General features: G+C 34.2%; 4 protein-coding genes across 4 annotated transcripts in view; 1 reads left to right on the top strand and 3 right to left on the bottom strand.

Annotated features, from left to right (window-relative positions):
- Positions 1-657, top strand: part of LOC107464051 (glyoxylate/hydroxypyruvate/pyruvate reductase 2KGR) — a gene marked incomplete in the record, with an annotated part of 3,851 nt that extends 3,194 nt beyond the window's left edge. Inside the window, 1 exon segment of the mRNA XM_016082950.3 lies at positions 1-657. Coding sequence (XP_015938436.1) covers positions 1-470 — 470 coding nt within the window.
- Positions 658-1,765: 1,108 nt separating this feature from the next.
- LOC107464069 (uncharacterized) lies at positions 1,766-2,775 on the bottom strand. Its single transcript, XM_016082974.3, has one exon. The coding sequence runs from the start codon at positions 2,580-2,582 to the stop codon at positions 2,061-2,063; it is 522 nt and encodes a 173-aa protein (XP_015938460.1). The 5' UTR covers positions 2,583-2,775; the 3' UTR covers positions 1,766-2,060.
- A 660-nt stretch (positions 2,776-3,435) lies between these two features.
- On the bottom strand, positions 3,436-6,009 carry LOC107464068 (ras-related protein Rab7). Its single transcript, XM_016082973.3, has 7 exons — positions 5,776-6,009; positions 5,245-5,271; positions 5,016-5,115; positions 4,393-4,539; positions 4,228-4,308; positions 3,967-4,112; positions 3,436-3,696 (listed from the first exon to the last, which is right to left on the bottom strand). Exons 1-7 carry the CDS (start codon positions 5,826-5,828, stop codon positions 3,627-3,629), a joined length of 624 nt encoding a protein of 207 aa, XP_015938459.1. The 5' UTR covers positions 5,829-6,009; the 3' UTR covers positions 3,436-3,626.
- A 2,109-nt stretch (positions 6,010-8,118) lies between these two features.
- Positions 8,119-13,365, bottom strand: LOC107464067 (proline-rich receptor-like protein kinase PERK15). Its single transcript, XM_016082971.3, has 8 exons — positions 12,510-13,365; positions 11,389-11,916; positions 10,868-10,954; positions 10,689-10,759; positions 10,120-10,196; positions 9,798-9,945; positions 8,993-9,154; positions 8,119-8,874 (listed from the first exon to the last, which is right to left on the bottom strand). The coding sequence occupies exons 1-8, from the start codon at positions 12,886-12,888 to the stop codon at positions 8,605-8,607; spliced, it is 1,722 nt and encodes a 573-aa protein (XP_015938457.1). The 5' UTR covers positions 12,889-13,365; the 3' UTR covers positions 8,119-8,604.
- Between the last annotated feature and the right edge of the window lie 1,616 nt (positions 13,366-14,981).

The following is a 14,981-nucleotide window of genomic DNA, read 5'->3' as shown; positions in this document are numbered from 1 at the left end:
CAGTTGCCAAGAGAGCTGAAGGATTCGACTGTTCAATATGTTATTACTCCAGAAATGAAAAACCAGATTCGAAGTACAAGTACTATCCAAGTGTTGTTGAGTTAGCCTCCAACTGTGATGTACTGGTTGTTGCCTGCCCTCTTACGCCGGAAACCCATCACATAATCAACCGGGAGGTGATAAATGCTCTCGGTCCAAAGGGTGTTCTGATCAACATTGGGCGAGGCAAGCACGTTGATGAGCCGGAGCTGGTGTCTGCACTGCTTGAAGGTCGCCTAGGAGGAGCTGGGCTAGATGTGTTCGAGAAAGAGCCTCATGTCCCCGAAGAGCTGTTTGGGCTTGAAAATGTTGTTTTGCTGCCTCATGTTGGAAGCGCCACAGTTGAAACTCGGACTGCAATGGCTGACCTTGTCCTTGACAATCTGGAGGCTCACTTCCTCGGAAAGCCCCTCTTAACCCCATTGGTTTAATTTGATGCCATCTATTGAACTATCAAAATAACTTTGATGCGCCTTCATTTGGCTACAATAATTTTTTCAGACGTTAAACATTGATGATTGTGGGAGCATTGTTGAGCGTATTGCTTGTTACTTCGGGCTGTATGCTCGAGTTTGTTAAGATCGTAGCAATAGAATTCGGAATTCCACTTAGGACTCACTGGTATCTTTTTTATCTTTTATTTCCTGGCTTTTACATACCTTTTTTCTGGTCCAATTATGGGAAAATATTAACTGCTTTTGAATTCAATTTTAGTGTTTGAAACAAAAATGCTTTTGAATTGTTTTTTTTTTAAATCAATTTCAATTTAAATAGACCTAATTTAAAATTTCATTCTATGGGATTTTATTTAAAATTTAAAATATCTTTATAATAAATTACTTCTTTTTTAACCTTCTCTTAAATGCTTTTAACCTTTTAACACAGACTGCTCTTTTCTTTCACTACTTTTGTTCCTTTTCTTTTCTTTTAATTCACTCAATATAATGTATATATATTTTTTGGAAAGTCTACCATCTAAAAAAAAGTATAGATTTTATGTTTAACCACTATTTCTGAACAAGTGAAGTTGTGTCAATGATGACAATAATAAAAAATACACAATTACAATAATAAAAAATACACAATTTTATTTTATTTTAGTGATATTAATTAGTTGTTATACTTTGTTGTTTAATAACTAGCTTTTTTTTTGGGAACTTGCTAGATCGATAGACCTCAATAGTTTATGTTTATTTTTTTGTTATTGGTTGTCATTATAATCAACCACGACAAACTATTTAATTTTTTAATTAATAACAATGTTTTCTAAATTTAATATTTTTAAATTAATACAATTTTTGTTTTTTTAAAAAGGATGAACATATTTTAGTTGAAAAGAAATTTAGTTAAAAAATATAAATTTTTAAATTATTTTATATAATTTAATAAATATGATGTATGAATAAAAGATAAAATTATCTACTATAAAATTTTAATTTATTTGATAAATATTTTAAACAATAAAAATTAATTTAATTTTATAATTTTATTAATTCATTTCAAATACTAAAATTCAATTCTATACCATTAAAAATACTTAAACAAGCTGTGAAAGTTGAAACACATCTAAACACCATTTTCGTAACACATTTAACAGGGTCTAAATTAGAGGCAACCATTTTCAGCTTAAACGTCTTATCTGGGGACTTATTTTCCCAGAAATTATTGGATACAAGTAAAATCTTATGATCTTATCAAAGGTGTCACCATACATGTTGTTTCTAACATGAATTTGCAAATGTAGTTACAAATTGGGCGTTAATTCTGATATCAACAATGACTTTAATACAACTAGACTGAATTTATTGAAAATCAAAGGGATATTCGCTCTCAAACAAAGATCTCAAGGAAAGAAAAACAACCTCAAGATTTGAAGAAAGAAAGACATTGACGTTGCAGCTACAGTTTACAAAACACCAATTTCTTAGTAACGGAGAATTAAGAGAATCTGGCCTTAATGAAAACAAAAAACCAGGGCTATCCAGAACAAAAACCGAAGGAAATTTCAACTTTTCAGCGTTTCATACATAGCCTTCAGTTAAAGTAGGTTTCTTCTCTTCTTCTTCACAGTTTTTCTTCTTATTCTTCTTTGCATCATCGTCAATTCCCAAACCTTGCAATTCATCAATGCAAGGTGCTTCTTCACCTTCCCCCAATTTAGCTCCTTCTCCAACCACAATTTCGTCCACAACCTCCTCCACTTCGCAGCTGCTACCACCAGAGACCTTCACCTCATCGCCACCTTCTTCGCATCCTTTCTCGACGGAACATGCTCCGGGCAGCTCGTTCTCCGGCTCGATCCCAATCACGGCATCGGAGGTTCCCTCGGCTGCGGCTGGCCACGGGTCGTTGACGCAATCTCCGGCAGTCTCGCCATCGTCATCGGAGAAAATCGCGGCGGCGGACTTCACGGCAGCGGCTGCTTTGAGGAATGCTTGGTGGATGGATTCAGGCGGAAGAGCACAATCTTCGAGGCCTGCATCTTCGAGGCGCGGGGGTAGGATCTGGTGCAGTAAACCGTGTTGTTCTTTGGTTGACTCCATTGGAAAATCAGGTTACAATTCCGAATTAGATTTTGTGATTTTTAAATTTTGGGAAATGAAACCCTATTTGCTAAATCTCAGGGAGGAAGCGGTTGCTATATTAGGCTCCGGAATGTGGCGGCGAATGGCGATGCTGCTTCTGTGACCATCGAGAAACTTCCATGGGCTTCGTGAATTTGAGCTTTCTGCTGATTTGTTACAATTGCTCCAAAGCTTATCTAAATTTAGAGGGTAAATGCATACTGTAAAATGTTAATTGTGTTGTGTTGTGAATGTGAGCATGTGATTATTGCGATTGGTGCCACTATCAAAAAGGAATTATGAAACAAAGTCTCATAATGGAATCCATTAGGACACTGTAATCTTCGAATGAAGGAATATCCTGCACGATTTGGAATCTTCCATTTGAATATCAAATGAGGGAACCTTGAAAATTGGAGGAGTGTAAGACAAAAAAAATAACATGTAGTGATGTACAATGCACAATATGATGATTACTTAGAAGATTAAACGTGCCATAGAATTATATTAACTTGAATATTATACCAATAAATAATTCATGTAAAACATTCTTTATTTTGTTTATAAGTTAATATATTTGCTCAGTTTTCTCCAATTATTCTTCAACCACCCTTCATCATTTTCTTATCTAATTGCAGCCAAATTAACCTTGCATTGAGAAGTTCTCTATTCTCAGTTGTAAATTTGTAGTGCAACTAGATACTCAATTTGAATTCGAAACCTCTTGTTAATAGCTCAGCCAACATTTTCCCAAGTTTGAATGAAAGAGAATGATTGTGCTAGGCTATTTAAGCTTAATAACCAAGCAGAAAACTTGTCAAATGCAAAACACTTACATCAAAATTAAAATATTTCACTTCAATATGATAACTCAACAATACACAAATAATATTCAGTATACATGACAGAGAATTTGTTCCTGGTTTTACATTGCTAATGTTGTTTTAGCTGACTAATAATGAATTTGTCAATGTCTTGTACTATGGCACCAAGCAAAGCTGATCCAGATTGAACATTCTACTCTTAACATTCACAGCCTGTGGATCTCTGCTGTCGACCACCACCACCAACATCGATCGAGTCAGGGAGGTACCTGATATAATCAACACAATACACCATACTTAAGTCTTGTGATGATTAAAGTAAATTGTTTATCTTAAAGGGAAGCGGAATCATAAATCATTTCACATTCAAATGTACAAGACCCTATAAATCATTAACTAGTAAACTCTCTTGAATTTTAGGAGGGTTATAAACCTTAATGACAAAGATTAGTTTCGAGAAAGCACGGGAGAAGTTCCCGAGGGTGGATATCCAGCCCAATAGGAAATGAAAACAGAAAAATGAATCAATGAACACTCACATTTCTTCTTCAGGTTCGTTCTTGAGTGCATTCTTGGCTATACACTGGAAAGCAGCTTCAACATTAAATCCTTCTTTTGCAGAGGTCTCGAAGTACGGAATGTTTCCCTTGGAAGCACACCATGCCTTTGCTTTCTTCTCAGAGATCTGAAACGAGAAAGACATCATAATAGAGGAACTTACAAATGGGAAGTTTTTGAGAAAATTGCACAGAACTTTTCATAAGAGGCAATAAGTGATAATAATGACAGGAGTAACTTACAACTCGGCTGTTTCCACCATCGACATCTATTTTGTTCCCCAAGACAACAAATGGGAAGTTTTCAGGATCAGATGGACTAGCCTGAAAATGAAATCATTTACTTGAGCTTCTCAATGTTATTTAACAAAGGGAAGGCCACAACATCAGAGAATGATAAAAGGTCACCTGAATAAGAAACTCTTCTCGCCAGTGATTAAGGTTCTCAAAAGATTTCATGACATTTACATCATATACAAGGACACAACAGTCTGCACCCCGATAGAAAGCCACACCGAGACTCTGAAAGCGCTCTTGACCAGCAGTGTCCCAAATCTATAAGTAAAACGAGATACCTTACCATATTCTTCAAACAAATAGAGGAATTCACAACTATTCAATGAACAGCATATAAAAAAGAGAGGCAGAAATTGAACTTATATCCCGTAGAAAGTACCAGGCACTTGCCAAATTACTATCATAAACCATTCATAATGGTCATCATTTCTTTAATCATAGAGATTAACCTCACCACAAGAAACAAAGAATTTCAAGAAAACAGAATATTTAGTCTGTTTTCTATTATTTTCTTTAGAATGAGACTGTAAAGATCATCCATCAAAACTCTAATGAACAGAATGGTCAATAACAAGAACAGTTTAAAACATGCTCTAGCTATGTTCAGCAAGATATTACAGAGATATTACAAAATAAAGCGATGATCAGTGTGAAAACTAATTCAGATAATGAACAATCCGATAGTGAAATAGATCAATACAAGAATTGTTTTTCATCTGAAAGGGATTCTTCACCTGCAATGTGAACAACCTATCTTCAAACTGAACTTCCTTGGTTAGAAAATCCGCACCAATGGTAGCCTTATACTGATTACTAAACTTTCGATTCACATACCTACATGCAGAGATGAGAAACGAAAATCATGACCTTGATAATGCAAATCAAACAAACCAGCATTCATCAAGCCATTGCTAAATGTACTATAACAAAATGCTTATGAAAGAAAATGAGTTTCGGGCATACTGATTCATCAATGATGTTTTGCCAACCCTGCCAAAATGAAGGGGAAAAAACAAAACAAAAACCAAATAAATTATCATCAGCAAAGAGAGATTGGATGAATAACACAACAAACAATTGCATCTGACTGATATAGTAACCTTTCAAGCATTTGCACGCAAAGACATAATATTAAACTAAGCCCTCTCAGAATATTGCAAAACTATTGAATCATAACAGATTTTTGCTTTCATGTAACACATGTTTTGTAAGAAAGTTCTATGTTTTCAAGAATCCAAGAATAATCATCAATTCAAGTCTCATTTCTTCCTCCTCCAATCTTCAGCATCTCATAAACTATATCTTTCATAGTTTTTGCTAACAAACCAAGAAGAAAAAAAATAAACTTTTTCTTAAAAATATACACTCCAAAGAAAAATGCACCACCCCTTTTCAGTTTTTCCTTTCTGGGTATGATATAAAATAAACCAAAATTTAATTAATTAAAAAAGAATTCAAATTTCATATATATACACACAAAAAAACATGCATTACCCGCTATCTCCAAGGATTATGACCTTTAACAACATGCGCCGTCTTGATGCCATGGATCGAAATACAATCTGTGGAACTTTGTTTTCAGCTGGAAAAAAAATGAGAATTTGGAACACAGAGATTGAGATGTGTTTTGTGTTTGTGGAACAAGAGTTTTTGAAAGACAGGTGGAAGAGAGGAACAGGAATAGAAATTTCAATTTCAATTATAATTACAATTACAATTACTGAATTAAGATGAATAAATAAACTAAACAAAGGGTGACAGCTAAGATAAGAAATAAGAAGAATGCTGTGAGATTGTTTATTGACTCTCTTCTTTTACCAAAATGCCCAAACTTTCCTAATTTAACCTTTTTTATTATTTTTCTGATATCTCTTAACTCATCAGGTCAAAAGCTAATTTGTCATTTAACTGTAATGTGTAATCACATTTGTACTCTTTATTTATACTAATCACATGGCAAGATATGTTGTTCTTAATAGTAAAGGAATTAATTAATTAAATGTTCATAGAAGGGCCAACAAAGCATCAAAGGGTGTGCCTTTTTTTTTTTAAGATTGTGATGAAATAAGATCAAGTGTTCCATTAGTAGTGATAGGATACAGGATGGCATGCTAAGAATAGCTTTAATAAATGACTGTAAAACTATAACATAACACTATAAACTACATCATGTAACATTAATGAAATCAAGTATATAGACCAAGTGACATTATCATATTAAATATTCAACCCCAAGTTTAGTAGTTCAATTTTTTATCTCCATTATGTGAATGACACGTATATTCTATGGTTTATTCTTATAGGTTCTTTAACGTTCTTTATTCCATAAAGAGTATTATATTCTTTGTCAATTAAATAAAACAAATTTTATTTTTCTATTTATTATATTTTATATCAATAATTTAAATTTAAAATTTACCGTTTAAAATTTATAGTTTAAGTGCTTTATTTTTTACCTTTAGTAACAATTTAGTTTTCAAAAATGGCTGTTCTTCATAATTTTTTCTCGAAGAATATTAGCATTTAACGTATTTTACTGTTTTTCTTTTACTATAATAATAATAATAATAATAATAATAATAATAATAATAATAATAATAAAATTGGTATAGTAGTTAACTCATTAGTCCGTTTAAGTAAGTGTAAAAAGTTCGAATCTCATCTTAGACATATAAAAATTCATTAGCTAATAAAAAAGGGAAAATTATTCTAAAGGATCGTTAGGAAGATTTAATTATTAAAAAGGACCTTTAATGCCAAAATTATTAAGAAGGACCAAATCTTTTTATATAATATTTAAGAAGAAGAACCAAATCTTTTTATAAGGAGATAAATATATCCTTAACTATTTTTCCTCAACCATATTTATTTCAATAGTCTTGACTACAGAAATTGAAAATATATTTTCCAACCTTCCACAATCATGCACCCATATCTTTTACAATTTGATATCACTCCATTTTACTTCTTTCTTCTGTTTGAATACATTCTCCAGTTTCGGGAGTGTTTCTAAATGAATATCTTGCAACTTGATGTTATGCATAACATCTTGTTTTCTATTATTATCGTCAGCTTCTTCAAATATAACTTTGATTGACTCGCAGTTCGTAACCCTCAAGCAACTTAAATTCGACAATCTTTCAACCAAATTATGAGGAATCACATGGACCAATTCATCACATTTCTCAATGATCAGAGTGTGTAGTTTGTCCAAAAAAATTTCATGAGCTTCAGAATTCCATATTTTGCACAAACTCTTTATGTTACTCAGTTTGACAGTCTTCAAATTTAGAAAAATTGCATCCTACTTTTGGTTCACAATAGCAAGCTAATTGAATTAGCAATTATGCTAATATGCTAAATACATTTACTGCATTCAAAGTGCAAACAACTCATTTGAAATTCTTTTTTCCTTTTAAAAATCCTATCAAAGCTATAACTAAATAGACCATTTACCGAAGGGTGTAGAAATTAATGTGTTGTATGGATATATAAATGTAAATAAATAATCAGTAATTTAAGAAGATAAAAAGATTTGGTCCTTTTTAATAATTTTAGTATTAAAAGTCCTTTTTAATAATTAAATCTTCCTAACGGTCCTTTAGAATAATTTTCCCAATAAAAAATCCTTAAATAAAGTTTCGAGCCACGACGAATTAGTGGTTAACCTGCTGGAGACTGGAGTAGAAATACCATGAAAAAACCAAAATAAATAAATAAACAATATTGATAACGATGACGATGATGCTGTTTAAACTATTTAAATTTGCTTAATTGCGCTCATAGAGTTATTGAAGCCACACAACCATTACTCCCAATACCAAAAAGCACGAAACGTTACATTCAAATATGGTTCTCCTTGCTGTCATGAATCAATAACTCCTCCTGTCATAAACTGGAGATATCATACAATATCATGCTCTCTATATAATTACAGAAAGACCGTGAAATAATTGCCTTAATCAACAATCCTTAATACCCTCCAAGTCTAATATGATGCATAATCACAAAGTTAACCAAATAAATACATAATCATCCCTACATATCCTTAGTTCTTTTGAATCACAATGTTAGCCTTCCCAGTTAAGTAAACGTTAGTAGCATAAAAGTGTGAATCAAATTAAAGCTTACAAAATAATTCAGCATTCATACTTGAGAAACAAGTTAGACAGCAAAACCATTAAAGAAAAAGAATGAAGCAACATTGGCTACTGCATATTATGAGCACAAGCAAGCCATTGCATACTTCTCTCTACCTGCAAAATCTACCAACACATATGTACCAACAATGCTCGTCGATGCGAGCGGGACATAATATCTGGATTAAATCCTTTCTGTCTCTTGTGTGTTTTGCAGGCCTGAACTGGTTGAAGCAGATGGATGTTGACCGTACTCACTGCTCGGTCCACTGTACTCGCTAGTGCCATGCTCTTGGCTTTCAAGTGCCAGCTTCCTGAACTTCTTTAGGTCTTCATTGTATTGACCGGCGTCATAGTTTAAACTCTCAAAGGAACCAAAAACTCTGCTGTGCCCCGGTGTGCCCCCCTCGTATAGATCCTCTAGAGAAATATTTCCTTCTAGAGCTCGAACAACCTGCTTAACACAATTTTATCATTGTTATGCCAAACAATTAGAAGTAAGCTTCAAAATCGTTTAAGAATGATAGATCACAAGTTTCTTATAAACACATCTTTTGACTAGGTAAACTCACCTGGCTCATTCGAGGCCGGCGCCTGGCTGAATGGCGCACACACGTTGCGGCACATGCAGTCATTCGAGTCAGCTCTTCACGATCATAATTTGTCTGCAACCTTGGATCTAGAAGTCCACTAAAATTTCCAATTTCCAAAGCTTGGGAAAGTAAGGGCCTTGCCTATAATATACACAATAATTTAATACATAGTTACAATTGGACAGTTTCTCCCATTCTTCACACAAGTTCAATACAACATTTGGTATTGGAAACCAGTTATCTGAGACCAAGTTAGAAAGCTAATATGAACTAGATAACCAATAGATAAGAACCAATCCGATTTTTATTATGCTAGATACTTTCAACTTCAAAATTGGACTCACGTGCAAGCATAGGGTGAGTTTGGTTTGCATTTTTTTTTCTATTTTCATTATTAATGGTTTTGTTTTCAGGATTTTGTGAAGAAAAAAGAGAAAACAAGACACTGGAAATGAAAACAGAAAAATGAAAATTCAAATCAAATGCACCCTAGTTTTCCAACTTCCTAACCACCCTCAATTAATATGGTTTTTATCAAGATTGCCAATGTGACTGAGAAAAGGGGTAAAAAAGCATCCAAAATGAACAGATAAAAGGCTTGAGAGATGCATATAAAACACTGGCCACCCAAATATAGCAATCAACTTCACTCCTCTCACAAAGAGGATTGGACACCGGAAAGTTAGACACCTATCATAAATACTATGTTTTCAAGTCTAAAGCTATACAAATTATAATAATAACATATAAACATCCATGCAGTACAGTACAGTACACTACACACCCATTCAACCATGCTGTCATCTGTGAAAGATTCAGTTTTATCAACAGGTTTTCGACCGGTAATCAACTCCAAAAGCACAACACCATAGGAGAAAACATCTGACTTCTCTGTGAGTTTCCCACTAGCAGCATATTCAGGAGCCAGGTATCTGTTGAATGAATTTGGAAATTCACTGAGATAATTCTAGAACAGCAAATATAAAATGTAAAAGTAAAATCAACCTAACTTACATCCAAATTAAGAAATATAAATATATAATACATAAATTAAAAACCCTCCTAACCAGACTCGAGAAAAGAATACAAATGGTGATGCATCCTACCCAAAGGTTCCCATCACTCGAGTAGAGACATGGGTATCTGTGTCTGTTGAAAATTTGGCTAGTCCAAAATCTGCAACCTGAAGGGACGATAAGGGAATATTATATTATTACATACACGATATGCTTGGATAGGGAAGCGCCAAATGAGATGATGAACAAATTTTTAGTTCATTTAACTATTCAATTATTCATTATACTCCATTTTAAGTCCCTTCTACTTAGGGAAATTTTGAGGTCTAAGGAAGACGGAAGCTTCCTTCTTTTCCTATTGCAGAAACCATTTTAAAGAGGGAGTGGGATATAGTTTCCAATTAATCCACCTGTTCCTCTTGTTCACCATTAAAACGAGAGGACCTTTGATCCATTGGCTTTGTTTGCATCCTATATCATACATAGCTTTATAAATCATACATATGTTATGTTGTCATTAGAAGAACAAGTATAGCCTACCTCAATGGCACAGGCAAATGAACAAGAAAACAAGGTTTCTTTAATTTTAAAACATTAATTAAGGATTTGAATTTCTATTTATATGTCAAGGAATGCAGTTCAAAGGTTATAAAGTTTACCTTTGCCTCAAAACTATCATCAATAAGGATGTTAGATGCTTTAATGTCCCGATGTATGATTTTAGGGTGACCTAAAAAGATATTAGAATGATAGAAGTAAATTTTGAAGTTAGTATCACGAACAAATAATTTTTGCCAGATTTTAAGCAGAAACTTATTTCCAAGTAAGGTAAACTCACAATCCTCATGCAGGTAGGCCAATCCCTTTGCAGCTCCAACTGCAATCTTCATCCTCGTTGACCAGTCCATAGTCGGTCTGTCCTTTGCTGGAATGATATTCGTATGATACCAAAAATTATTAATAGTGACGTGCGAGTAAGTTTATCACACTTTAAACAAGACAGTGTAGTCCTAAACCTTAATTACCAATCCAATCTATTTAAACTCAACTCCACAAAATTTTTAAACCACAATTCTGCATACGAAAACAATTTTATTACACACAGAAGCTATACTACTCAAAATATGCGTACACCTGAAGTTCATCACATTTATTAGAGAATGATTGGAGTAAATCCTATGTATAGGAAGAAAAGGGAAATTGCATACCATATAGGTGAAAAATTAAATTTTGTCCTTCATTCTACATTATCTATGTATGCATCATGCATCATTCTTCATAAATCAAAAGTGCTAATATATGTGGGGGGAAGAGGAGATAAAGATTTAACTTTGGAGCAACGAATGGAAAATATCTTACCATGCAAATGAAACTCAAGTGTTTTATTTGGCACAAACTCATAAACAAGCATCCTTTGGCCACCTGAGACGCAATATCCAACTAGGGAAACAAGATGCCTGTGATGGACACGGCTAATGACCTCAACTTCTGCATGAAACTCACGCTCCCCCTGTTTACTCTCGGATTTCAGCTGCTTAACAGCAACAGTTTTTCCATTTGGAAGAACTCCTTTGTGGACATAGCCAAAACCACCTTGACCAAGAAGATTTGAGCCGGAGAACCCTTCTGTTGCCATTGCTAACTCATCATATGTAAAAGTACTCTGAGATAGAGACAAGGACATGCCAGAAGACTGAGACATGTATGGCCGCTCAGACCCAATACCACTGCTGGTAGCTGAAGAATATGTGGGAAGACTACCAGCAGATGACGACTTTTGGTGATTTGCCACAACCCCAGGGGGTTTCAGAGGCAGCCCTCCTTTACCATCTGTAGAAGGAGAAGGAGTACTTTGCCATTGCTGAGGTAAGCCACTACCCTGGTCAACTGAAGTAAATTCGCATCAATAATTAGTTCAACTGTGCTAATCAATAATCAGTAATTCTATACAAACACAAAACCACATTTCAAGCAAACTTTTTCTTTTGATTCTAAACTGTGAAAAATTAAACCTAAGTTACCCTACTATAAAGTTAAAGTTATCACAATACTACTCCCACCAGTTTCAAATAACTGTCCATTTAAACAAACCAGTACAACAAAAGTTCAATGTAGGTTTGATGTATCTGGATACAACAATAGTTTCTCAATCTAAGATGATATATTTGAGGAGCACAGATGTCAATCCACTTGAACTAACTATACATTTGGTCATTCAGTGAAAATTTAGGTCATCCAAACCATAAAGTAGCAAAGAAAAGTAACAAGTAACCAATGCTGTATACGAGAAAATCACCAAACTTTCTGAATGCACCAGAACCAGCACAATTGACTAGGATTTTTCAGATTATTTATCATAATCAACAAATCTAAGTTACTCTTCTCTGATGCACTAAGGAAAACGACAATTGAAGTTGACACAAACTAGTGTATATTATTTTGACATATATTTTTGGTTAAGAGAGGGAAAAAGGCCTCACCTTTTGGTTGAGGAAGAGCACCATAGTAGTTGCTCTTCTCAAAACCCTGATTCCTCTTCCTCTTCGCCCTCCTGTAGAAAAAGACGAAAATGCCCCCAATAATAAGCATCGCCGTCGAACCCAAAACCGCCCCTATTATGATTCCGGTCAATGTCCCCTTCGCCAACCCACCGGAATCCGCCGGAGTCAATGGCATAAACGGAGTAGAGTTCACCGAGGTAGGAGCGGTGGATACGAGCGCCGGCGACGGCGGGGAGGCGGTGACATTGGTCGTCGGGGTGGATGCAACCGGAGACGGCGGAGATGCGGCAGACGGGGAAGGAGGAGATGCGGCGGTGGAGTTAGTTCCTGGAGGAGTCTCCGGCGCCGGAGACGACATTTCCGACGAAGCTTCCGGCGAGAACAATAAGATGAAGTAAACCAAAAAAAAAGATTTTGAAAGTGTTCAAAAAGAAAAAGAACAAAATGTAGGGATAAAAAGAAAGTGTGAGAAAGTGAAAGGAAGAAAAAAAGAGGGTAAGAAAGAGATTGGAAATTGGGATTTAAGAGAATGGAGGAAAAAGGAAACAAATTTAGTTCACGAAATTATGATAATCACATCACATGGGAATGGGGATTGGATTTGAGAGAGATAGAGAGAGGTTTTGGAAGGTGGTGAATGATGATGGTGTTGGGTGGACCCTATTATGAATGTGATGTTTCGTTCTTACTACTACGTTGTTGTTACTGAGTCACTGACTCGGCGTTGAGCGAGTGAGTGACTCGGTCGCTGCAATTTAAGGACAGACAGTGGGAACACCGGAGCAATGTTCTGCGTACGGAAGATTCTTCTGCGGCTTCAACTGTTTTCGAGGATTCAATCTTGTCTTGTAAGAAAAATAAAAATAAAACTTTTTTTTAATTCACTAATAGAATTTGTGCCTTATTTTCTTTCGTATAAAGCATTTACATATCGAATACATTTTAAACACGATCTGACCATTTGTCCAACATGTGTTTTTATTGTATCTAAGCATATCTTAATAAAAAATAATTTTTTTTAAACACATTTAAAATACTTAAATATTATCACATGTTAACATATTTGATTTTAGAAAAAGTATAGAAAGTTAATAGTCTAAACGTATAATGTGTACAATAAAGGTTTAAAAAGTATTAGAGATATGACCATTAGTGTTACATTATCCTGTCAGGTTACGTTTTTTGGATTAGTGAGTTCATGACATGGTATTAGAGTTCTAAATCCGAAAAATCAACGGTTTGATCATGAACTCCAAAATCAACTTAAGTTTTTGGAATGAGTAATTTTATGACATGAAATGTTTATTATCCCTAGTATCTGGACTGAATAGTATAGGTGATATTCATTTTATTCATAGACCAAAAATTTAGCCCATTATACATATTGTATGTTTAGGTCATTAGCTTCCTAAATAGATTTAAAAATAAATAATATATATTAAAATATTATTATAATTCATCTCAAAAATATTTTATATATATATATATATACTCCTATCTCTTATAAAATTTTAAAATTAGTGTATCTATATCCCAATACATCATAGTGTCCTCTTCACAGAAAATAATTTATGAATGGAACTAAAAATGGTGTTATGCAAGATTATTGTAACATGGTGTGTTATCCTGGAATGTGGATCTGTCAAAAACAGTTTCTGAAAAACGCAAGTTGCGTTTTATTGATAAACAAAGATGAAACCAATGCATGGATGGGACGTGTCTGCTGCAAACTGAAAAACGCAAGTTGCGTTTTATTCTAGGACAGAAATTAAACCAATGCATGGCAAAGGGTTTGGTCAAGCTGCACTCCACAATCGCAAGTTGCGATTGTCACTGACCCTTATTGCATGTTTGATGCGTGTCTGATGAATGGGTTTGGAGAGGGCTTTAAAAAAGCAAAATACAAACGCAGATAGAGAGAGGGAGAGTCTAACAAAGAGAGATGAAGCTGCGGTGGAGGAGCATGAGATGAGAGTGTTGCCTGTGGGAGGAAGAAGAAGAAATAGTAGGCTGGGTTTCAGTTTATGAAAAAAAAAATGGTTCGTAATTTTACGTTACCTGAAGAACACATTATTGAGTATTTGGATCATCCTCAATGGGTAATATAATTTTTTTTGAATTTTATGATAAATAAATATATTTATTTTTAATTTATTTTTTTTATTTGAACAGTGTTATTGTTATTATTACTGTTAGTTAGTAACAACATTATTATTATTATTATTATTATTAATAAACCCGGAAAGGAAAAACAAAAAAGTAAAAGGCATGGCGATTAAAGAGAGTTATTGAACGTGTGGGCAATAAAAATGTGTCCCCTCCACTGGCAGTAGTAAATAATAATAAAGGAATAATCAATTATCCTAATCAAGTAGGAGACATTCAGTGAGAGATTTCGGAAAATGTTTGCCATAAAAATAAAAATGATGATTATGATTCTCCATATAACTC

Source organism: Arachis duranensis, chromosome 9 (assembly GCF_000817695.3).
Source record: "Arachis duranensis cultivar V14167 chromosome 9, aradu.V14167.gnm2.J7QH, whole genome shotgun sequence".
Lineage (NCBI taxonomy): Eukaryota > Viridiplantae > Streptophyta > Magnoliopsida > Fabales > Fabaceae > Arachis > Arachis duranensis.
The sequence above is the reverse complement of the archived record's forward strand: the minus strand, read 5'-3'. Positions and strand labels throughout refer to the sequence as shown.